This window comes from Peromyscus californicus, unplaced genomic scaffold, assembly GCF_007827085.1.
Source record: "Peromyscus californicus insignis strain IS unplaced genomic scaffold, ASM782708v3 Scaffold_20__1_contigs__length_68692818, whole genome shotgun sequence".
NCBI classification, from domain to species: domain Eukaryota; kingdom Metazoa; phylum Chordata; class Mammalia; order Rodentia; family Cricetidae; genus Peromyscus; species Peromyscus californicus.
In genome coordinates this window covers 61720783-61745773 of record NW_026294503.1, presented here as the reverse complement: position 1 = coordinate 61745773, position 24991 = coordinate 61720783, and the positions used below count along the sequence as shown (strand labels likewise).

Below are 24991 nucleotides of genomic sequence, written 5' to 3'. Positions count from 1 at the left end.
GGTAATCCATTCAGTTTTGATCTACTCTCTCAAGTGCTTAATCCATTCATGAGGTCAGAACCTCATGATCTAGTCACTTTTCAAAAGCCCCACCTCTAAACACCGCACTGGGGACTCAGCCACAATCCATGAGCCTTCAGTGGTTCATGTCCGAATTCCAACATCAGAGACTTCCTTATTTCAGCATTCTGGCTGGGATGCTAAAACGGTCTGGCCAGCAGGGACCATGAGCCTTCTGCAGCGCAGAGCCACACTATCGCTGAGTGTGATGATGGCCCAGTCCCTTCTCAAAGGAGCTCCTAATCTACTCACTCAATAACAAACAGCCTACGGGGTCACAGTTTGGAGAACTGCCGAGATCTCCAAACAATACCAGGCTTGCTGGGTTCAGTAGCTAACAGAATTGCAAAACTAAATTGCTCCTTTAGAACACTTGTTTTCATTCAGGACTACAAATGGGAATGTGAAAGAAAGCAATGGGAACTAGTGTGCCACAACCTGGAGGGGATGGGATTTTCTTTTTCTCTGAGCACAAGCTCTCATTAGTAGGAAAGACAGCCGACTCAACTCAGCTCTATCAGTACGAAGAACCACTGGACAGGGTGACGTTGTTCAGGAGATATTGCTCGAATTATGCATCCTTTAGCCATGCTGTTTTATCGAGTAGGCATTTTTGTGTATATAATGTATGTGTGTGAAGCGCTTGTGTGTATGTGTGTGTGCGCACACACTCAAGTGCATGTAAGCGGCGGTCAGTTCTCACCTTCTACCTCACCCGAGACCTCTTCTTTGTTGCTGCCTAGGCCAAGCCAGCTGGCCTGTGAACTTCTGAACATCCTCCTTCCTCTACCTCCCATCTGCCAGAGGAACATCAGAATTACAGGAGCACAGACTGTGCCCCTCTTTCTGAGGTGTGAAGTCAGATCCTCACACTTGTGTGGCAAGCACCTTACCCACTGAGCATCCCCACAGCCTGTTAATAAGAATTTTAAAGGCTGTGAATCACCATTTAAGCAAGCTTTTAAGAAGTACGATTTAGTTGGGGGGTGGAGGTGGTGGTACACGTCTTTAATCCCAGCACTGGGAGGCAGAGGCAGGTGGATCTCTGTGAGTTCGAGGTGAGCCTGGTCTACAGAGTGAGTTTCCAGACAGCCAGGGCTACAGAAAAACCCTGTCTCAAAAAACCAAAGAAAAAAAAGGGTACAATTTAATATTAACATTTAGAATTTCCATAGATTGTCTAAGCTCCCGTAAGTTTCAAAGACCCCATTGCTTTTATTCACCATATCTACTTGAGTGGAAGCCTAGAATAATTTCTGACACTTTTTTCTGTGTCATTTCAATGTGAGATCGAGAAATGAGATGTATAAGAAAAATCTGTTTCAAAGGGGAAAGAGAAAATACCAAGGTTATATACTACCTTCTAATGAGTATTTCTGTCAGCTGAGGCTAAAGACAATTTTCTACTTAGGTCGGTGACAAAGTCAATAAATTTGTCAACCTTCACCAAACCTGTTTGCTAATTTTGCAATGTAGCTGTTGGTTATTCAAACATTTCTAAAATGGCCCATTGTATAACCATAGAGGCGGCGTAGGGTGGGTTGAAGGGAGGCGAATGCCATCAAGTTCACAGTTTTCCCCAGAAGTCCCATCAGGTGGGAGCAGTTCCCTTGGAGCATTTAGGATGGAAAACCATCCTCTCCCATTCTGGGATCTAGGCTGAGAAGCCCTTTGGGGGTCTCATGTTTGGGAGGATCATAAATTTGGACTTTTGATGACTTCACCAAACGAAGCTATCCATGCAGTAATTTACAACGTAAATTTACAAAAAAAAAAGGATGGATGGATGGATGGATGGATGGATGGATGGGCCCCATGTCTTTGCAGTCTTCTTCTGGGCAGATCCATCAGGAATATGGAAGAACCAGTAGAAGAACTTTTACAAAGTTGTGCAACATACCGGTGGTTACAATGAAAAAAAAATGTCCTGAAATTCTAAATCTACAAATAGAAACATCTGCAGTGCACTACAGTTCGGAAATTCTGTTTCAGATTTTGCTAGATTTCCTGCTTTCAAAAAAAAAAAAAATTCTAGTAGGCCAACATTCCATGGAGGCTTGACGTGTTCCACTGGAGGGGAGCTGGGGATGGAGTTGGAAGAGAGGTTCCGTGGCATGCACGAAGCCCTGAGTTCCGCCCCTGCACTGAATAAACTGAGTATAATGGTGTACTCTTGGAATGCCAGCCTTCAGGAGGAAGATGCAGAAGGGTCAGAGGTTCGAGGTCATCCTCAGCTCTATAGCAAGTGGGAGACTAGCCTAGGAATGAGACCTTGCCTCAGAAAGCAAAGAGGAAAAAAAACCAGAAAGAAAGGCAGACAGAAAGAAAAACGACCTTTTCTGTTTACAGTTAATGTGATGCATGTGGCTCTTTATGGTAATGTTCAATTTTGTCTTCCGTTACTTATTTTTTTTTATTATGTAAGTTGAGGCAAAGAATATAGAACCGTGGGAAGATGTCCGCACAGGACGCGTGCACCTTCGCTACCCGGCAAGTGGTGAGGAGAATGCGGGGCGCACGCGGAAGAGCTCGGTTCACTCTTGCGGTAACATGGGCAACACGGAGCCCGGCCATTTGAGTTTTGTAGGACCATTTTGGTAGCATTTCTTTGTGGATTTTCCCCCCTTTTTGTAAGAGCCAATATTTCACAAAGTGATAGAATGATAACTCTGGAGTACCAGAGCTGTGGCATCCCAAAAGATCAATATTCTCTTCAGTACACTCAGTCTGGAAACCAAAAGGCACATGGCAGAGAAGCCGCAGAACGTTGTTTCCTGCTGAATGTTGGGAGCTTCCACGTGTGGGGACAGGCTTAGGTGCACTGGTACATTGGGTAGTCAGTCATTTACCTGCACCACTAGGAAAACACTTGGACTAATGCAAACACTGTGAGAACATACCAGAAAGCTTGGCATCTACTTCGTTAGAGTTTGAGTTGATGATCCTGAGGGCTAGAAACGACAAACAGTTACTCTTCTTGAAGATTTGCACATCGTGAGTACAGCATGGTATAGAGAAGTTAAGTAAGTCAGGTATGCTGGTACAGGGCCATAGTACCCGCACTTAAGAAGTAGGGGCCGGGGAGTCACGAGTTCAAGGTTACCCCAGACAACATACAGAGACTCTCTCTCTCTCTAAACAAGCAAATAAGTAAATACATCACATATAGCATAAAAATGTTGAAAAAAAATGAAGAAAGGTCGGATAACATGAAGAGAAATTAAGTGGGAGCAAGAAAAACAAGTGTGTACTTGTAAGTAAAAGAATGGACACGAATGTTGCAAAGTTATTTAAAAAATAGATGACTTGGTTTCTCAATCATCACTGGGGTTGTGTGTCTTCCTCGAATTCGGCTGTAACCGGAATCGGTTTCCAAGTATTTTGATCCATGACTAAAATTAGAAATTTGCACACAGTCAAGATGAGACCAGGGTTATCTTCTGTATTGTTGCAAAGTGCCGAGGTGATCAGGCTAAGGCTGCTCTGGGGTTTTTTGGTTTTGTTTTTTTGTTGTTGTTTGTTTTTGTTTTCCATTGTTGATGGATTTTCTGAAGTCCCTTTGAGGACACTGTTGAAGCCGAAATTTCAAACAGATACTTGAGTGGTTTTGAATATGGGCGAGGCAAATTCTGATTCTACACATTGATGTAGTCTAAGTCTCTTTTGACTCAGTAGTTTTGTGCTTATAGTTAATGACATCCTCTTGGGGTGCACATTCTAGTATCTTCTCTGTTTGAGAATAATAGCCAAAAATGAATGGAAGCCCTTTGCTGTGTGAGAGAAAGATTTGATTTCAAGTTTTCTGGTTTCCTCTAACACAGAATCCATAGCCTGAATCATGAGCTAGAAAAAAGTGATACAAAAGTTTTAAGAAAAAGAAGCCAAATTCCTGTTGACTTCAATTTGAATTCTGTTTGCCTTCCTTTCAGACTGGCCAATGACGTGAATCCCAAACTACCATGTCAGTCATCTTTGTCCCCGCCTCCAGCTCCGCCCATCTCCTCTTTGCACACTCCTCTGCAGCTTTATTGTGTCCTTCTGGTGATGGCAAAGCCCCTCATCATAATCATCTGAGTTCCCAGACTCAGGGGCCTTCCATCTGGATGGCTTCATTGCATTCTGTCCGGTCAGAAGGCTCCACTGTAGCCTGAAGGGTTCTCACGTTGTCACAACATGTCACTTTTCACTCAGGATGTCTTTTTTACTTCTCTCTGCCCACTGGGATCTCAGATGGCCTTTCCTCTTAGCCAGGGGCCCCAAAGCTCCCTGAGAACTTCCTGGATGACCTCAGCCCCTAGCAATTCTTCATTTGACAAGTCCCAGAGGACACCGTGCAGTTAAATCATATATTAACTGTGCCAGAGCCTGGGAAGCCCAGGATGTCTTCATGTGAACATGTGTCCTCAGTCCCAACCCCATGCCCACGTAGACCAAAGCATCTGCCCCCATTTGTGGAATCATTTACTTGTGAGTTCTTTTAGTGGGTATCAGTTAAAGTGTGTGTCACCTCATTATCCGGATTTTCCCCACTAGCCACCCTTAAACCTACATCACTTTTACTTTTATTTTATTTTATTTTATTTTATTTTATTTTATTTTATTTTATTTTATTTTATTTTATTTTATTTTATTTTATTTTAAGAAAAAGTCTCTCTATGCAGCCCTGGCTGTTCTCTGTCCTGGAATATACTGTGTAAACCAGGCTGGCCTCGAACTCAGAGATCCACCTTTCTCTGCCTTTTAAATACTGGGATTAAAGGTGTGTGCCATCATGCCTACCTTTAAGAGACCATTTTCACCTTTAAGAGACCAAGTTTGTGATCCATTACCTCCTTCCATAATGATACTTCAACCACATTAGAACATTACTGAACATATTGTATTTACTATGTTTTAAAAATCAAAACAGCATAAATCTACTACCAGATATATGTGAAATTACACTATGGCATGATTGTAAGAAATAATCAAGGCTATCACTTCTAAGTCCCGTTTTCTTACAGAAGAACATTTTTTCTGCCTTTTGTCAAGGCCAGACCACACACTTTCCTTACTAATTTGGCCACATTTCAGTGTGTGAAAATGGTCTATGAAAATACAAATGGTCTAAGCACAAGCCAGGGCCTTGGCCGTTCAAGCTAGTGTCCGTGGGTTTGACTTTAAGTCAGTGTTAGAAACTTTGTGATTAGAATTTTGCTACGTAGAGTAGGTTGGAATAAAAAAGCCCATGGAGGTATGTTTGTAATTTTGACCTAACATGCTAATTGCTATAATTACTCATTACACTTAAAAATAAAAATGATGATCAAATGTTAAGGAAAGCAAAATGTTTGAAGTATATATGTGCTTATCAGCTCCCTATTTACTACGAAGACACTATACAGTAAAATTCTATCAGAAGTACATCTATGCTGGCTCAGTTGGCCGATAGGGAAATGGAATTTTGCTAGAAGCATTTAATTTTCTAACGATTACCGCAAATCTTTGCTTGCTTATTCTCACCTTCATTTGGTAACTTTGCAAACAGGATGAAATTTTAAATTGGAAAGATAATAATTAAATAACGGAAACCGTCATTTGAAAAGGAATTTTTATTTTTTCAGATTTCCCTGAAATTCATGAGTAGTATTCTTTTCTCCCTGGATTACAATACCTCTTATCCTGGGGGTGGGGGTGAGGGTGGAGAACAAAAACAAAAAGAAAAACAACCGAAGTGAAGAACACGTATGACAGGTAAGAATAAGTCATCATCGTAGAGTTCCTACACCAGATGGGCAGACAGAAAAGGAAGAGAGGAGTGAGTGGGCCCATGAGCCTCTAACGTTGCGTGTGTTGCATCAACTTGGGAATTTCCTAGCCAGAGGACAATGTTAGGTTTTTATAGGAACAGGAGTTGACAGACTGTCGTGACAGATCATTGCTTCTGATTGGTTAGGAGGTTTATTTAAGCCATAAATATTTAAAAGGAAAGAGCCTGAATCTGGCTTGGTTTTCATTTATTCTCACCTCCCTTTCAGAATGTCTAGCTGATAAATTTCAGTTGAAGATAAATTATTTGCCAACACATTTGAACTCCTCCTCTGGTGTGTGGAGGGCTAAGGAGGTTTGTTTCTTTTAAGGAGGAAGTCTATGCATTTAGAAATTCTTTGAACTTGTTTGCTCAGCACTCTGCCTCTGGAGAGGCAGCAGTGGTTGACAATGGGATGCTCTCTCCACCTCCTGGCACCTTGAGTACCTCAGTACTGGTGGAGGCTCTGGCTGTCATTCTGTAAAATTTCCTCTGAGCAGGTCAACAATGCAAAGGGAAGTAATGCTCCTGTGTAAGCAGTGACATCTGTACATTCTGTGACATTCTACAGTGTGACTGTTTAATGTCTGCTATGTTTTGCTTTACATTGTCTGTCCATTCATGAGACGTGAGAAATGAATGCCTCTTCATCTATCCGCTGGCCACACAATAGTTTTGAGTGCAGCGTGACACTGAAGTAAAATTTTCAACAGTCACTTTGTTGTATAAAAGCCAGAATTCTAAAAGCAAATAGAGCTTGGTGTGACCCACGTTTCAGCCAAGTGCACAACAGCAAACCAAGTTCACATCTCTCTTTTAAGCTGACGCAAGCTGGAACTGAGGGAGGTGTTGGGGCAAGAAGGTGTGGGTGTTGATTGGCTTGTGTCGTTCACTCCCACTGGCCTTTAAATCATTGTCTTGCTTCCCAAAAGTTCAGATAAGTCATCTCTGTGACAAGGGTCTGCCATCCCAAACAATTCATGAAAGACTGCACAGGACTGGATAAATAATTAAGGTACAGTTGGTTTTACATACATGTTCACAGAGTGACAGTAGTGTTTGCTTTCTTCTTTATATTGTGTTGATTGCTTAGTCATTACAAATTAAAATGTTTGAAAGTGCTACATGGAGAACCTTTAAAAGATCAGTTTGATATATTATCAGACATTGAAATGATTTATCCAGATCCCAATTGCAATTTCCTTTTGCAAATGGTTGGTCTGATCAGAAAATTGGACAGTGGTTAACAGGAAAAGGAAACACAGCAAAACCAGCCGGCAGTTTCACGACTTGTGGCTTCCAGCAGATCACTGACTGTAATAAAAGTTATGAAGAGAGACATATCTGGAGAAGTTCTGTCTTCATGTGACACCATTCAACAAAACCTACAAAAATGTAATCAAAGAATGTCCCATGAGTGGAGGTGGGAATGGATGTTTGCCCTATCCACTAAAGGAGGAGGAGGAGGAGGAGGAGGAGGAGGAGGAGGAGGAGGAGGAGGAGGAGGAGGAGGAAGAAGAAGAAGAAGAAGAAGAAGAAGAAGAAGAAGAAGAAGAAGAAGAAAAGACTCATGTCTTCTCTTATTTTTAACTTGACCATTTTCCAAAGAACTTTTTTGTTTGTTTGTTTGTTTGTTTGTTTGTTTTAAAGAGTAAAGTCATCAGAAGAGCCTGTGGGATAGAGTAAATATAAATAGAACTTTAGGTTTTGAAGGACTAGAATCGGTGATGTAGAAACAGCTGTTCTCAAAACTACCAAGGGGGCGGGGCTTTTCACAGCCATGCGTTAAGCATCCAATAGAGGAGCTGGCGATGGTTTCCATGAAAAAGACTAAAGCAAAGGGTGTTTTATAACCCAGTGGAAACATTCCAGACTCGAAATATGTCATAGCCCTGGACAGTGGTTTACAATGAACCTCTTGACAAGTTAATGAAGTTAGGTGTGTTTTCTAAAAAAGATTACAATTCTTTTAAAACCCAAGAGCTTCTGGTCTAAAGTTATACTTTAATTATTTCTAGAATTCTCTTCATAGTATTTAGCCTCCTAAAAAGTACAGTGTCAGCATTTAGGGCTGTGGTGGTCAGACTTGAAGGGTTTCTTTAACTGTGTCTTACAGTATGTGCCAAAAGTTGTTGAGATTGTTATTCTTAATATATATGTTGTTTTAATGGGAGTGAAATCATGTATTTTGGGGAGAAAAAGAAAGCGGTCTCTCCAGAGGTGGCCTTGAATCTCTTCTGGGTAGACGGTTGGGAATGTACTGTATTCACAGTCATGGCGGGTTTTAGATAGCACTCATTTAATCACATGGCATCAAGAGCTTCCTTTGACAAGATCGAATGTGTGTATGTTCCTCCCTGTGTTTTCCGTAAGATGGCTGTGGTACAAGGAAAATGGGGACTAAAGTGTAGCTCTGGGTTTCTGCTTAAGATGACCATGTCTTCACCTGAAAAAAAAATCTATAAGGAAGAAAGCATATTCCGATTTTATGAATGGTCTTCTAGTCCTGCTGTTAGCAAGCATATCGTATTTTTATTTTGAGACAGGACTTCACACAGCAGCCCACACTGGCCTAGAATGCACTCTGTAGCCTCAGCTGGCCTCACACTCAAAGCATTCCTTCTCTTGGGTTTACAGTCACGTGCCTTCCCTCACCTGGCCTCAGCACAGGGACTGTTGATTGGGACATTTTCTGGTTCTTCCTAGATGCTATTTCTATGCTGTGTCTAAGTATGGGACAAAGTGTGTGTGTGTGTGTGTGTGTGTGTGTGTGTGTGTGTGTGTGTGTGTGTGTGTGTGTGTGTGTAGTGGACACACGTGATGGCCACAGGTCAACAATGGATGTCTTCTTCATCCACTCTCCACCTTATTTTTTAGATAAGATTACTCACTGACCCCACAGCTCAAGGATTTAGCTAGACTGGCTGGCCGGTAAGTCCCAGGAGCCTTCTTGTCTCAGCCTTCTTGGTGCTGGATTGCAGACACTCACTGCCATGTCTGGCTTTTTTATTTGGGGATCAAACTCAGGTCCTTAGGTTTGTGCAACAAGCGCTTTATGAACAGAGTCATCTCCCTAGCCCCTCGAAATGTTTCCATGGAGGGCAATTCCTGTGAGAAACAGTGAGTTAGATAATCACTTTGTCTTGCTATCTAAGTGTGAGTAGGAATCACTGGGGAAATTGTGGCACTTTAACATGCAGGTAATATTAGATTGGTTTTCGTGCAGACACTCTATTCATTTATCTGAGGTACATTTTAGATGTGACTGTAAATCAGTTCCTCAGATGGAAGATAATTTGGCCTCAAGTTGCGTGGGCAGCTGCTACTCACTTGCCCAACCCAGGGGTCACTGCCACGTTGGCCGTCTGCTGCCGGTGCCAGGCTTTTGGAGTAGACTCGTCAACACTGAGATGGTCTGAAGGACCAGACCAATGGCAGCGGCAGAAAGCCTACCCTGACGTCACTAGCTCCTCTTCCACTGTCCCTTATCAGGTAGGACAAATGTTTGCAGTCCCCACAGAAGGTCGTCCCTCCAGCTTCTGATATGACTCAGGACAGTTTTGTTTGCCATTTTCGATGTCTTGGTTTGGTGACGAGCCACAACATTTGGGAAATCTGTTGTTTTGAGGAGCCTCCTCTATGAACTTCTTACTAGTAATTCAAAGGAGAAACCCCGAGCATGGTTGTTAACCAGGGTTTGGATCTGAGGGATTTGCTACTTGAGACACTTGCTAACAAATGTGCTAAACTGAAAGTCTGCTAACATGACAGTCCCAATACCACTCTTTTTTTTTTTAATTTGATTTATTATACATACAGTGTTCTGCCTGCATCCCTGCAGGCCGAGGAAGAGGGCACCAGATCTCATTACAGATGGCTGTAAACCATCATGTGACTGCTGGGAACTGAACTCAGGACCTCTGGAAGAACAGCCAGTGCTCTCAACCTCTGAGCCATCTCTCCAGCCCCCAATACCACTCTTAAGTTTTGACTTTGCATCTCCATGGGTAGAGGATTGGTACCTGAGCTGCTGAGCGCTGTGCTGGATGATCTCGCCTGTTTCTGTAAGACTTCTTCATGTCACAGAGAGACTGAGCTACAATGGAAAGGAAGGCTTAAGGAGAGAAAATTCTGTCTAAAGTCTGACTTTGAGAAGTGTTCAGAAGCATTTTAGGGGCAATGAAGCTGTTCTTTTTCTTGGTAATCAGATAAACTTGCTGCTTAATTTTGAAATATTAGCCACACACCCCCCCCCAAAACTAGCAAGCGTGTGTACCCATGTCTGTAATGAACACAATGTCAAGTTGCTTTGGTGTTTGCAGAATATGACAACAGCGGGCACCATGCCAGATGCTAGGAGTCTGTGGTGTGCAGACCTGGTACCCACTCCGTTCCCATGAGGCTTCCTCCCTAGTTGGACAGACGGTCATTAGTCAGATAAGGACGAGTCGAGCCCTGCAGGGGAAGAGAGCGTGCTGTGAGAGCACGCGAGGTCTAGTTCAGGTGTGTGTCTCGAAGGGGCGTTCCAGACACAAGGCTTCTTAAGTTGCTCTAGTTGAGCTCTGGAGATGCCTCCTCAGGAGTACAGGGAAGGGATTTCCATGCAGAGGAAACAATGTGTGAAGAGGTTCAGAGGTGGCGGTGGGAGCCGCAGGACGCCCAGTGGCTCCGTGAATGTCCACTGTGATCCCACCTTGGTGCTAAAGAGTATGGAGTCTAGAAAGTTCTGGGGACCATCACTTGAGGTTAATAATCTAGAGCGACCACAGAGGTGGAGGTGCTCTGTGTTGAAAGAAGGACAGATAGGACTTGGTCATGGGGGATAAAGAGCAGCAACTGGGGGTGTCGAGCTTGAAGACCAGCTTCATCCAGTGAGCCCCCAGTAAACAGAGTTGCTGTGTGCTGAGTCAGGGCACACATTTAGACCCACAGAAAGGGGCCGCCTCAGCCTGCTGTTTCCCAGCACTGTTCCTTTCTGTCTTACTCATGCCCCAGTTTGCTGATTAGGTCAGTAAATATTTAGTCAGAGAAAAGCGGCAGCGATGGTCACCGTGCTACATGTCCAAGTTTTCTGTTTTCAACCTCTTTTCTTCAGTAGACTGTGTGCCTTGAGTTGAGGGCTCTGTCTAAGTCAGTCTCTGTGACTTCCAAAGTTTCTGGTTTGTAGTTCATTCTCCACACTTATTGAATGAATGAATGAATTAATGCATGCCACTGTGAAACACTTTCATGCTGAAGTCTATTTATGTGACTTAATATGAGGTTACACTTTGGCAGTGATGATGTGACCAGGATCCTTCTAGATGCTTACTTTGTGCTCCAAGCAATTGATTTGAAGTATTCCGTGTGCCATGGTGTTCCGATGCTGTTGGAATTGTGCTTGGTCACTGCTAGACCTTTAAACTAGATCAGTAATCAGGTATTCAGAGATGAAAATGGGCTACACATTTTGTGAATGCTCCTTGGTGATGACCAAAATCAGGATCGGAAGCTGAGGACTCAAACTATTATGTGGGGTATATCACTCTCCAAAGAGAATTAAAAGGTGTTTTATACATAGTAAAAGCACTATAAACAAAAAGTTCTTTTCCCACCTTGCTTACGATGCTTGCAAGAGTTCTGAGAGCATAAGGCCCTCTTTCAGGGTGTCTAAGGTAAAGTATACATGTTAGTATGTATGTTCAAATGCAGACAAAGACAGTGATGGGAATCTGATTATTGGAAGAAGGAAAGGGATTCAAGTTTATTGAGGACCTCCTACACGCTAACCTTTGATCTACATTATCATACTTAAACTCTGATTATGCTGGTTTTGTGGTAAATGATATGACTCCCATTTTTCCAGAAATGGGAAGTCATTGGTTAGAAGTCTTCAGTCAGGTAATTTGGCCAAGATTTATACCTGGTTCTATTTGCTACCAAAGCTGGAGTTCCTGTTCCCCATCCAGGCTTTCGTTCTCTGTGGCAGACAGAGCAATAGCACGAAGGCCACTCAACATGCATGTCCATTCCTCATCTGTATATGCAAATAGAGCAAGAGTGGTACCCACCTCAGAGGGCTGCTGTAAGGATCACCTGGGGTGATGTCTACAACGCCTTAAAATGGACCCCGCTTGCTGTACACACACAGTAGGTGCTGCGTGAGGTTTGGTATCTTCTGGTATTGATCTCAAAATTAGCATGGTTTTAGGTGAATGATGTAATAAGGTGAAATGAACTTTAGCTGAGACTCCTGGACTGTGGACAAAGGTCTCAGCCATGAGCTTCCACAGAGCAGCCTTCCCTGATTCTCAGACCAAGTTGGACCGTGCGATAGAACTTCTTGTCATTCTGTAGATGGGAAAGCTGAGCAAAAGATGGGGCCGAGGAGGAAAAGGCCATTTTGGACCCTGTGACTGGCAGGTGCAGCTGGCCTGGGTAACAGAGAATACAGTGTATTCCTCAAACTAGATAGTTGATAGATGTGGTCACAATATATTATGGGAATTGGCTCATGTGATAATGAGGACTTTACAGGCTCCACACTCTGTCCTCTGTAAATGAAAGAACTAGGAAGCCTAGTTGAATAATGGATTCTGAGGGTGCAGGCCTCAGAGCCAGGCAGCTGTTTGCATCAGCCCCTGGATGTGAAGGCCTGTGAACTAGAAACATGATGGGCGGCCAGGTTAAGGAGGGGAGGTGAGTTTGCCCTCCCCACACCGTTTTGTTCTGTTCAGATTCTCGGTGTACTGGTTCAGGCTTACAGGCCACACTGGCGGAATGCCTTCTACACTGGCTCTGTTGATTCAAATACTAATTTTTTTCTCCCAGAATCATATTTGTGGATACTTTCTTTGAAGGACAATGTCTTACCAGCTTTCTGGCTGTCCCTTAGCTGCATCAGTTTCACAGCTAAAAGCCTTAAAAATAGATAGAAGGGGTTTGGGGTATGGCCTCTAGAGAATCAAGCAGTGAGACATTAAAAAAGAGAAAACATTATAAAAGGCAAGCCCATGGGCAGAATGACAAGTGGTAGCTAGTGATGTCATCAACCCATGGCAGCTTTGAAGAACTCAAAGAAACCCAAAAGGAGATAGACTTGGGAAATCTGAGCGCCTTGGGGTAAGTGTTTTTTCTAGAGAGTGCTCTGCTGCAACACCAAGTCGTGTCAACATCTTCAAAGAGGAGCCTGGGTCACAGGTGACCAGGGACAGTACTCAGCAAGGAACTTTGCTTTGGGGCCGCCATTTTTTAAAATGTACCTTTTTTGGAGAATTTCATATATGAGTACTATATTTATATCATCCCCCCCCCCCCCCCCCGCTGGTCTAACTTCTCCTGTGACCCTCTCCTTCTCAAGTTCACGACCTCTTCTATAGTTCTCACCGGTACATATAAATACAAACATTTATTTTTTAAACATAAACCTGCTGAGCCCACTTAGTGTTGCTTGTATGAACATAATATGTTTAGGGCTTGTCCCTGGAGAAGACTGATTCTCCCTCCCAGCAGCCACTGATGGCTGGTAGCTCTTCCTCTGTGGGTAGGCCTTGTGACATTTCTGCTATCTGAGTTGGCATGTCAGCTGGTGTGGTCATTATGTGGGTCTTGTTTAGGCAATGCTACAGTTGAGATTTCGTGGTGCACTTTCCCTGGTATGTCTAGAAGACACAGGAGTCCTGGCTCTTCTGGCTCTTCCAGTCTTTCCTCCCCTTCTTCGGTGATACTCCTTGAACCTCAGCGTCTAGGGTTTGCATTGTAGATGCCCTGGTTTGGACTGTGCATCCCATGGTCACTAATTCTCTACATTTTGATCTCTACATTGATCTCTGTAGTAGCCTCCGTTTGCTGCAAAAAGAAACTTGTTTGATAAAGGTTGAGAACTGCACTTCCCTTGTGGGTGTATATCAGGATCTAGAATATAGTTAGAAATGATATGGCTTAGGAAAATGGTGGCCTGCCATTTTTTTTTTTAACCTTAATTCTGTAATCTAGTCCATAAGGAAGATCCGCAAAGGACTCTGACAACAGAGAAAGAGTGTACCAAGAAGGAATAGAAGCCCCAGCCCTAGGGGCAGCTGTACCTACGAGTGGGCCCTGCAGGGTATTTCTTCCCCACTCAGGGTCCCCCCCACACACATACACACTGCAGAGGAGCTGCTACTCAGAAAGGCCAGCAAAGGCAAAGGCGGCGTTGAAGCAAGCCCACACAGTGCCTGAAAACCTGAAGACCAGCTATCTGACCAAGTCCTGAAGATGCCAATTCAATGGCGTTAGAAAGAGTTTGGAAAATATTATGTCCATAAAATCAAACAACAAAAAGAAGACCTGAAGAATGAGGAGGTGGGGGGGGGGGAATTATCAGTGGAAATTAAAAGCATGTCTCATCAGGTCCAGAAAAACTAGGGACACCCGGTTAACTGTGGTGCCTATTAGCATACCAAAGTGCATGCTGGCCTCCGGGCTCTCTCACCATCACAAATTTCGGTTACAGAGGCCATGTTGCCAGGCTGCCATCCTGAATCTTCTCACCCTGCCCCCTCCCTACCCTTCGCTTCTCCAGCTCCTAGACTTCCTTTCCCCCAGCTTCTCATTCCTATATAATCCTGCCACTTTGGCCATGTGCTCCCTTGGCCCCCCTCTCTCCTGGTCCTCTCTTATCTTCCTCGGTTTCTCTTCCTCTCTCACTCTTCCCCCGCCCCCACCCCGCCCCCACCCCATGGCCATGTTTAGTCTCCTCCTTTCTCTCCCTGCTCTGGACTCTTTCACATGCCCTTCGGCTGTTCTCTCCCTCAGATCTACAATAAAAACCTCCCCCTCGGCCACAGGTCATGTCCTCACTTTATACGTCTGTGACTGAAACCCCCCCCCCCCCACACACACACACTTTCTACATCGGGTGCAGGGGCATCTGGAAGAGTCCAGAGCAGAGAGAGAATGTAGGAGACTGAACATGCCTGAGGAAAACACTGAATTGTTAGCTAGGTGGAAAATAAAAGAGAGACATAAAAGTCATGTTCATTGTTTGGGAAATTATACCTGAGTGTGGACCAGCAGGACAAAGACATGGGAGACATAGACTAACAATGGAGCGACAACTTGATACACGAATTTGAAGTTGAAAATATCTTCAGGTGAAGATGTATTTAGTACATCCCACCTACTATACGAGTCAGCTTCCTGTTACTGTGACAGAACACTGGAGGTAATGAGGTTAAAGGGGAAAGCAGGTATTTGGGCTCAGAGATCAGAGCCTTCATTGCATGGCCTTCTTATTCTGGGGACCTGTGGGAGTGCCATGTACACGCGACGCATGGCAGAGGAGACTTGTTTATCTCTGGTGTGCGGAAAGCAAACAGAAGCACGGGAGGGGCGGGCCCTTCAAAAGCCAGCTTCCGGTGACCTGAAGGTTCCCACGCTAATAGTGTTACAGACTGACATCCAAGCCTTCAACACATGGGCCTGGAGGGACATTCAAGACCACAGTGTCCAAGCACAACAGTTTATTATGGAGAATTGGCTGTTTTCACACTCATCCCCCGCTGGCCGGCTGGGACCTGGAGCTCACTGCTGCCTCCTAGTGTCTCAAAGGAGTGATACACAGCCCAAGAAAAGATCAAATTTCAAAGTATACTTTCTCCTGAGGGCAGGTGGGTATTGTGTCATTTCAAGTCAGAAACATTGTAACGCCATAAACAAGGAGCTATGTAAAGGGAGAAGTTGAGCAATCTGGACCAAGAGGCCTGCGATGCAGGCTTTGGATAAACATAGGGGAAGAGATAAGACGGCTTTAGATAATGGCAGAAAAAAATGTGTTTCTGTCCTGAAGAAAGCTACATGTCTTTTGATTGACCTGGCCCTCTGTATGCTGAAAACCAGGGATTTTAAAAGCTACCCACCTCTAATTCCATCCTGATTGTTTTAGTTTGGTTTTCGTTGCTGTGATAAAGCACTAACGTGGAGAGGAAAGATTTGATTTTAGCAGGTTAAAGTCCATCATGGAGGGAAACCGAGGCAGGAGCTTAAGCTGAAAACATGGAGGAATCCTGGTTCCTGGCTTGCTCAGTTACCTTACTGATACAACCCAGGCTCAGTTGCCTAGGGGTTACACCACCCACGGTGGGCTGCCCCCCTCCCCACAGAGTCTAACAATTAAGAAAATCCCTCACAGATTTGCCCATAGGCGAATCTGATGGGGGGGGGGGGGGACACACACAATCCTTTATACGAGGTCCCTACTCCCTGGTGTGTGAAGCTAACTCAGGCACTGGTGAAAATTCAGATCAGTGTAAGAAGAAAAACCTTTAAATCAATCAGCAAATAATGTTAGCTACAAAGACTCCAGAAACAAACTAACCAGTAGAGGGCTGGGCTGGAGGGAGAAATGTCTTCCACACCCAGAGGGAAAATGAGTCTGAATCTGGAACTCGCGCAAGGACGTGTGAAAGCAAAACAAAGTTGTTTTCCAGCATGAAAAACAGCTCAGAAATCCTGTTATGAATGAAGGCACGCCGCATGAGAACAGCAACTCCAGGTGGTACTTCAGCACAATGCAGCCTGAATTGATGAAGGGGGAAGCTGAGTTCGGAGGATGAGGCCGTTCATAAAGGAAGAAAGGGCGGGAACCTTGCTTTCGAAATCCTGGTAATGTAGGGTCATGCAGTCAGATGCACCACTTGGGTTTCTCAGGCATGCCATCCACACAACGGGAAAGGCGGTCCATGGCGACGATTGGTCCTGTGTGGAAGCGATCTCCAGATAAATCGGGACAGATTTAGTAGTTTTGTAGAGCAGGATGAAGCGGGTCTCTACATGGTAACCATGTTTCTTTAACTGACCCAGCTGAGAGTGTGGGTAGAAGAAAGCCCGCCACTGTCTCATCATCGCCACCCATGCGCGGTTGACTGAAGTTTGGAATGGCCGCTCTGAGGAACGGAAGCAGAAACCGCTGAGTAGCTCGGGTCTGGAAGTGAGACTGGGCAGCTGTGACGGGCGAAGGGACCCACTGTGCGCAGTTTCTGTTTGTTTCTTTCTAAGCATCTACATTTCTCCTTTCTGTGCCCCGTATGTGTCTCTTCATAACTTTATCTGACACACTTACTCTGTCTTGTATTAATAAAGGGTTCATTTCATCCCTCTGACTGGAAATGCATGTCCTCTTTGAAGTTCTGGGACTTGCTGTTTTTCCTTAATCCTGAACCAGTTCTTTGTCAAGTTTCTCTTTGCAGTCTGTCTCTCCGCTCTTGCGATTCTGCCACGTGAGACCAACTGTGCGGCTCTCTTCTTCACATTTTTGTTTCTTTATCCCTGTGTTATAATTCGAGTGATTTCTACAGCTCTATCTCCCACTGTCCTGTTTCAATGACTACATTTTTTTTTTAATTTTAGGATTTGCTCTTGCATAAAATAAACTTTCCTTGTTTTACAACATACTTAAATAGATGCCATTTGCTCATTTGGATTTTTTTTTATTATTACGTCACTTTAAAAGGCTATTTTAGGGTTGGAGAGATGGCTCAGAGGTTAAGAGCACTGGCTGCTCTCCCAGAGGTCCTGAGTTCAATTCCCAGCAACCACATGGTGTTGCTCACAACCACCTGTAATGAGATCTGGCGCCCTCTTCTGACCTGCAGGCATACATGCAGGCAGAACACTGTATACATAATAAATAAATCTTTTTTAAAAAAAAAAAAAGCCTATTTTATATTGCTCCGTGACTTGGGAATCTCGTCCTTTCTTGTGCCTTACCGACATTCATATCAGTGCGTTTCCACGTGTGTTTTGAACTTCATAATTTGGAGGTCTTAAGCTCAAGTGTGTGAGCTGCCTTTCACAGATATGCTTCTGGGATTGGTGGGGGCATTCTCCTGGGTAGGCTTCATGTTTCTCAGAATTTGTGGCTTTTTGAGTTCTGGAGCAATTTTCATGGTTGTATGTCTGCTCAGTATGTGCTTAGCAGGTGGGCAACTCTGGTATTAGAATCACTCCCGTTGAGTACAGTCGTATTTCTGTTAGTATAAGGGCTCAACAACAACTGGATGCCTCTAACTGTGAGCTTTTCAGAAAATTTCCATCAATAACATAGGATGATTTGTGGTATATTTAGAAAAGGCACATCCAGCCAGTCCCTCCTCATCATTTCAGAGTTGAGGAGAACGAAGTCCAATCAAGTTGTGCTTGGACCCAGTGACTTAAAGACAGAGCACAGTATAAAAGACGCATCTCTTTGTAATTAACATACATCTGAATTTGATATAAATGATGTCTAACACCGATTCAAAGGTAAACCCGTGTGTTTATTTTGTTAGTAGCTTCCACTGTGGCCTGCATTCCAGGTGCCTAGAATGTGGCTTTCTAGGCTCAGTCCTGCCCAGGGCTACATCTTATCAAGCGCTTTGGTGGCTTGAACTCCTTCATGCTCAGTTAAATGAAGGCATCAATGTTCTTTCTAGTTACAGCCTGTGAGTTACTTGGCAAATTTTCCTTTGTCAATAATTTACTTTTCCCCCTCCCCTCTGTTTTAAAAAAGCATGCAGTCTGCTTACAAAGACCTAAATCTTCCTGATGACTGTCTGCCACATTGTGGGATTTTTTTTTAAAATTTATTCCCATGGTGAGTTACAAAATACCCACCATGTTCTTTTCTTTTCCTTCCTTCCCTCCCCCCTTCCTCACTCTCTCCCTCCCTTCTTTCTTTCATTCTTTGTTTCTTTTCTTCCTTTTCTTTTTGTATTAGGTGAGGGAAACTGTCAGGGCATATTTTTCATGAGGTTTCTAAGAACTTCATTCCTTTCTGTGTTTTACAGAAGCGCCCACAAAGGGGATTCAGATTCATCGATCCAATTCAAAGCAAATTATAATGGTGTGTTTTGTGCTCTGTTTCCAGAACAGGGTGTTCTGAACGTCACCTCGAAGTGGAAGAGCCTTAAGCTGAAGGTGCTGTGTATTATTTACACTGAAGAAGCTCTTGTGTGGACAGGAAAGCGCTGACAGGTCACATGGACCCCATGGAGCTGAGCAACGTCAACATCGAGCCTGACGACGGGGAGAGCAGCAGCGGAGAAAGTATGCAAGACAGCTTCACGAGGATGGGAAGCTCTGAAAAGGCAGCCATGAACAGGTAGGGATGCAAAACGGCCCGGCTCTGTGGACAGACAAGACGGGCCACGGGCCGGGAGAGCCCGGCTCTGTGCACAGACGCCACGGGCCGGGGAGAGCCAGAGTCTTGGCAGAATGGTTGGATTGATCATGGATAAATGTGAGATGACAATGTTGATGTTAACACATCAGCTCTCTGGTCCTTCGTGTGACTGACTGGAAAATGAAGTGCAATGTCCTTGTCTCCGTGGCTAATGTAACCCATATTTCACCAACATTAGCCTGTTGTTCTGTTTCGCTTTTGGGGGGACCCTCCCACAAATTCTTCTTCCTTTGATTATACTTTTGATGTTGTGACTCCAGAGGGTTTGTTGTTGTTGTTGTTGTTTGGTTGGCTTTGGGATTTTTTTTTCCTCCAAAAGCATATCCTGAGTCATATCATTCACAAACTGTCATGGGGTCACACATTAAACATATGGCATATTCTCAGCCTGTTAAACCTTCCGTCTGAGTTTCAGGTCATTCTGCTCATCTATCAACTGCACTAACCTGTGTAGCTCACCCGCCTCATTTCTAATGAGAACGTCGTTGTCAACTCCTTCCCACTGTCGGGGAAGGGCAGTCAGGAGGGAACAGTGCTCTTCCAATGGTGCAGTGAGTTTTAGGATTGTTGGACTAGGAAGGGGTAAATCGAGGCAGATTCTACTAAACTCAGTGGCTCCTGAATGTGGTAGAACACGGGGCCCTGGCTCCTGCAGAGTGGTTGCTCGGCTTAGGGGGAGATTAATCTTCATTTGCGCTCCCATCAAAGTGTGGACTAGTGAACTAACACCTGCTTTTCCAGGGTATAAGTAACTGTTCCAGATGTAGGGCAATATTCCAATATTCCGCAATTCTGTGTTCTTTTTATCTACATTGTGGCTCTTAGTATGCTGGCCCAAATCTGAGGCGCTTTTAATTCTGAAAGGAACACGCACAGGTGTGAGTGCTGTGGGGGGGTGGATGAGCTGAAGGGGATCCAATCCCAAGAACAGCCCTAGAGTCTACAGTGGATGCTGCTGCTCAGCTTCACATTGTCTGAGCTACTCACAGTGACATACTTTCTAACTGTGAGCTCATGCATAAGATGTCATTTTAATGGATGGGTTTTGTTTGTGTTTGGTTTAGAATGAATCTGTAGTTGTTTTTGTTTTTGTTTTTTTTTAATTCAACATACTGTAGCCTTTGCTTGAGGTCATTCTCCTTATGTTTTCAGTAGATGTTGCATCTGATGTTAAAATATTTTACATGCTGAGGGCATTTCTCACGTATTTTGTACAATCTCAGTCTGTTCTATGCCTGCATCTCATCTCATGCCAAAACAAGAGCATTGCAAATGCCTCAGAAATAAGTCATATACTTACTTTCAAATTCTAGATTTTAAAAACTACTCATGCAATGGAGATTTTAATTTGCTAAGGAAAATAAAATTAGCATGTTGGACACACTTCAGTTTAGATTGTTCTGGAAGAAACACTTGTTTTTTGTTTTTGTTTTGTTTTGAGACAGGGTTTCTCTATGTAGCTTTGGAGCCTTTCCTAGAACTCACTCTGTAGCCCCGGCTGGCCTCGAACTCACAGAGATCCACCTGGCTCTGCCTCCCGAGTGCTGGGATTAAAGATATGTGCCACCACTGCCCGGCGAAACACTTGTTTTTATTGTCCTTTGTCCTATTTTACCCTATCATCTCAGGTTCCAACTGTGAGCATCGTGTCCCAGCTCCCTACATAGCCAGTGTATTAAACACGGACTGTTAAACCACAGAAAGGTAGTCGGCGGACATGAACACAGAAGAAAGCCACAGCCAGGGGCACCGTGTTTCATGTGAGAAACACGGGGCAGAGCGTGTACACTCAGGACTATTACTCTGTGGTTCCTAGAAATATACGGAAAGCTTTGGGAGTATACTATTGTATTGGAGATGTACTTGTATAGACACCATGTGGGTGTGTTTGTTGTATTGGAGATGTACTTGTATTGACACCATGTAGGTGTGTCTGTTGTGTTGTGTGGGTGTGTCTGTTGTATTGGAGATGTACTTGTATTGACACCATGTGGGTGTGTCTGTTGTATTGGAGATGTACTTGTATTGTACTCTAGTGTCTGAGAGTCACCTTACAGTGTCTCTTCCCCCAGATCATTTGTTGTACCTCTTCCCTGTCATCGTATTTTCAGGATTAGCTCCTATTATAAAAGGCATTTTGGGGGCTGGAAAGATGACTCAGAGATTAAGAGCACCGACTGCTCTTCCAGAGGTCCTGAGTTCAATTCCCAACAACCACATGGTGGCTCACAACCATCTATAATGAGATCTGGTGCCCTCTTCCTGCATGCATACATGGAGGCAGAATACTGTATACATAATAAATAAATAAATCTCAAAAAAATAAAAGGCAATTTGTAAGGCTCTCCTGGAGCAATTTAGTTTTCATTTTATTTCTGAGGGCTATCTTCCTAAACCATTCTCCAACTGTTTGGTTTTACTCTGGAATGTGAGAAATGCCTTCAAAACCACAAAGTACCAGCTAGGAAGGCCTTTCCAGAAACAGGCAGAATTGAGTATGTAATATAGCCACAAAGGCTTGTGTTGTCTTTTTATAGGTAAAACTATAATGGTAGAGCTGGCCTTGCTGGTCAGGCCTCTTGGAAGTGAGACTGGCCCCCTGGCCATAGTGTCACAGCTCCTGGCATGTGGCTGCTGGAGCTGACCAGCACAGGAAGGGAGTGGCATCAGTGAGCTTGTACAGCCTCCAGCCTGTGCCCAGGCAGACTGTAAGCACAATGAGCCTTATGGATCACGCCTTAGTCAGTCAGTCAGTCAGTCAGTCAGTCAGTCAGTCAGTCAGTTATTCAAGACAAGGTTTCTCTGTGTAGCTCTGACTGTCCTGGAACTCACTCTGTAGACCAGGCTAGCCTAGAACTCAGAGATCCACCTGCCTCTGCCTCCTAAGTGCTGGGATCAAAGGCGTGCGTCATCACTGCCCAGCAGTTCCTGCCTCTTTAAAGTTTACTTTCTCTCTCAACTTTTCTGCCAATTCACCGGGTTTCATTAATAACTTTCTCAGTTTTACCTGTTATCCAATAATAACCAAAATACATTTTCAGAGTAATGTGAGCACACACGCGCACACACACACACACACACACACACACACACACACACACATACACACACACACACACTCGTAACCAAATACAGCCAGAGTTACTATGCACCTATTTTCCGATAAGCAATTACAGGCGTAGGCAGATGTCGCTGAAAAGGAGGAAGCAGCTTCGGAGTCCTGCTGGGACTGTGTGGTGCCCAGAAGGGCCACAGGTGGAGTCTGGCAGGTGGACAGGCTCCTTCCCTTTCCTGACTACAGTCACCTTGCCTTTAAGAAGGACCGTGGAAGCGCCTCCCACAGGGATATCTGGGGCATCAGATGAGAGGAGTGTCTGAGCGTATTTGTTACATCCGTGAAATTAGAGCAGGGTGTGGCTATATAGAGCCCTGGCCTCACAGAGGGTTCATCTCTAGCACCACTAAAAAAAAATCAGGGCTGGAGAGATGGCTCTGCCGTTAAAGGCTAGGTTCACAACTAGAAAAAAAATCAATAAACAATAGTAAGAGCATCATCTCATCATGGCATGACAGTAGTTTTTAAAAAACTCAGGGCTGTGGCTCTGCACCCTCTCCTTGGAAGGGCTCGTAAGGGGGCAAAACTAAGCTCAGTCAGTCTCTTTCTTACATAGTCAGTGTGGGGGGAAAAAGGAGTTAGTATACATGGTTTTCAGCTGAACATATTACATTTCCTTCCTTATAACACAGTCTGCTTCCCCAAAACTGTTCATCGTGAGTTCAGTGGTTGGTCTAGAGGGAACGCTAGTGGGAGGGAAGATCAAAAGAGCACTTTGGACATTGTCTTCCCTGATACAATTCGTTAGACCACCCTGCACTCAAACACAAGTCAGAGCATTTACTGAGATTTTTTTTTTTTTCCGGCTTTCCTTTCCTCTGCTCCTCCAGTCAATTTGCTAATGAAGATGCTGAAAGTCAGAAGTTCCTGACAAACGGATTTTTGGGGAAGAAGAAGCTGGCCGATTACGGGGATGAACATGTAAGTGATTGCTGCTTTCGGGAGGTAAACAGGCAGAAAGGTGTCTGATCTAGAGCGGTGTCGGTGGGAAAACAGTGTGATTGAAATTTTCCAAGTCTTCATCAGCACATTCTCTGTTTATTCAGGCCCTTACTGGAATAAAGGCTTGTTTTTTCCCCGTTTGCCATATGGCTGCATGAATCATTTATGAAATTTGTTTTTTTTTTTTTCGAGAAATCATTCTACCCCAAATGTAATCTGCATCCATACGCTGTTTTCCCTTCTTTTCTTATTGCTCATCTGTATTTTTAATTTTTCCTGCAACCTATGCTGAAGCCAAGACTTGCATTCCATTCAAAATTAAAGGTTCTTTCTGACTCTCTGAGTCATTAATGGCTTTTTCTCACTACGATGCTATCTTACTCTTCCGTTTGGGGAATACAGTCTCTTCCAGGAGACATAATGTGAGAAGAATAACCAAGGAAAGGCTGGTCCTTTAGCAAACGTTTGCTCATACTACACTTCTTTTCTTCAAGCACCCCGGAACGACTTCCTTCGGAATGTCCTCCTTCAACCTGAGTAACGCCATCATGGGCAGTGGGATCTTGGGCTTGTCCTATGCCATGGCCAACACAGGGATCGTCCTTTTCATGTAAGTGAACACACATGTCTGTGTTGAGTGCCGAGCCTGGACATAACCCGACAACCTGATGTAACCTGTGAATGAGAGTAATCTGAGAAAGTACTAGTAAATCACTCTTGCCTTTATATAGCTCTGCCACCCGAGGGATTATAGCTGGTGGGGTCTAATCGTGGCACTTCCTCATTCGACCATCTTTAATCAAGTGGCAGAGTGTTTATGTATCCAGCCACCAAGATGTTAGTGCAGCCCATCCGTCCACAGGAAGAAGAAACTGCTTCCCAGAATAGCTCATCCCTTGATGCTCAAAATAACATAATGTAGTGTTCAGTAATCAGAAATATTCCTCCCCAAAGCAAATCAAGTTCTTGAATAATCTTAGGGAAAAAAAACGTCATGTCATCTAAGAGCTCTGCACATCCCAGTCCTATACCTTGTGCCTCTGGGCACCAGACACCAATGACGGGCCTTTGCATACGGCCTCAGAGCCTCCTTTCCTGTCTTCTTCATTTAGTTCACTTCTGCCTCTGTTCAGCTTAACCTCGGTGCTGCCTTCCGTGACCTCTGTGACAGAGGCCAGTGTCTCACACATGTGCCTCCACTGTCACACGCTTGTGTGTGTGTGTGTCTGACTTCCTTAGTGTCTAGCTCCTTTGCTAGACTATAAGACCCAGAGAACTGGCCCCATGTCTTCCCACACACCCTTTCCTAAACCCTGACACAGTGCCTGGCATGGAGGATACGTGTGGGTGCCTGAAGCTTGTTTCTAAACCTCTGTGCTTTCTCCACACTTGGTCCAAGGCTGCCTGAGAGCAGCAGTGTTCCACAGCTGACCAATAGGATGGCTGCATAGGGGCCTCGCCTGTGAGGGACAACCACAGACGTTGGCATGGTGACACACAGTTTGGTGTTTTCCAAGACACGCTTATCAGTGTCTGCACAAGCATGAAGTTGCACATTAGGAGTCATATGAGCATGGAGCCTGGTCCCAAACACAAAGCTAGAGAGCTAGCTGTCTAAGAATGCAACACTTAGGCTTTAAATGTGCTGTTTGGGTTCTGCCATCCCATGTGATTTGCTAATCGCATAGCTATTTAAGGACTGAGGATCAGAACTATAAATATTTATCTTGTGTCAAATGAACTATTTTATGTATCATAGTCTTTAGCTGAACGGGTTTTTCTACCAACTTCAGTAAATTGTTTGAAATCAATTAGCTGCTTACCATCTGAATAGTAGGCTCACACTATATTTGCATATCTATATGCTTCTGTAATGAATACAACCTTTGAGACAAAAAGACTGCCT

General features: G+C 44.2%; 1 protein-coding gene across 1 annotated transcript in view; it reads left to right on the top strand.

Annotated features, from left to right (window-relative positions):
- The window catches only part of Slc38a4 (solute carrier family 38 member 4), a 66758-nt gene that overhangs the window by 19721 nt on the left and 22046 nt on the right, over window positions 1-24991 (top strand). Inside the window, exons 2-4 of the mRNA XM_052747500.1 lie at window positions 18714-18947; window positions 22974-23064; window positions 23580-23695. Of these exons, the coding sequence (XP_052603460.1) occupies window positions 18826-18947; window positions 22974-23064; window positions 23580-23695 (329 nt within the window). The 5' untranslated portion in view covers window positions 18714-18825. The remainder of the gene's footprint in view (window positions 1-18713; window positions 18948-22973; window positions 23065-23579; window positions 23696-24991) is intronic.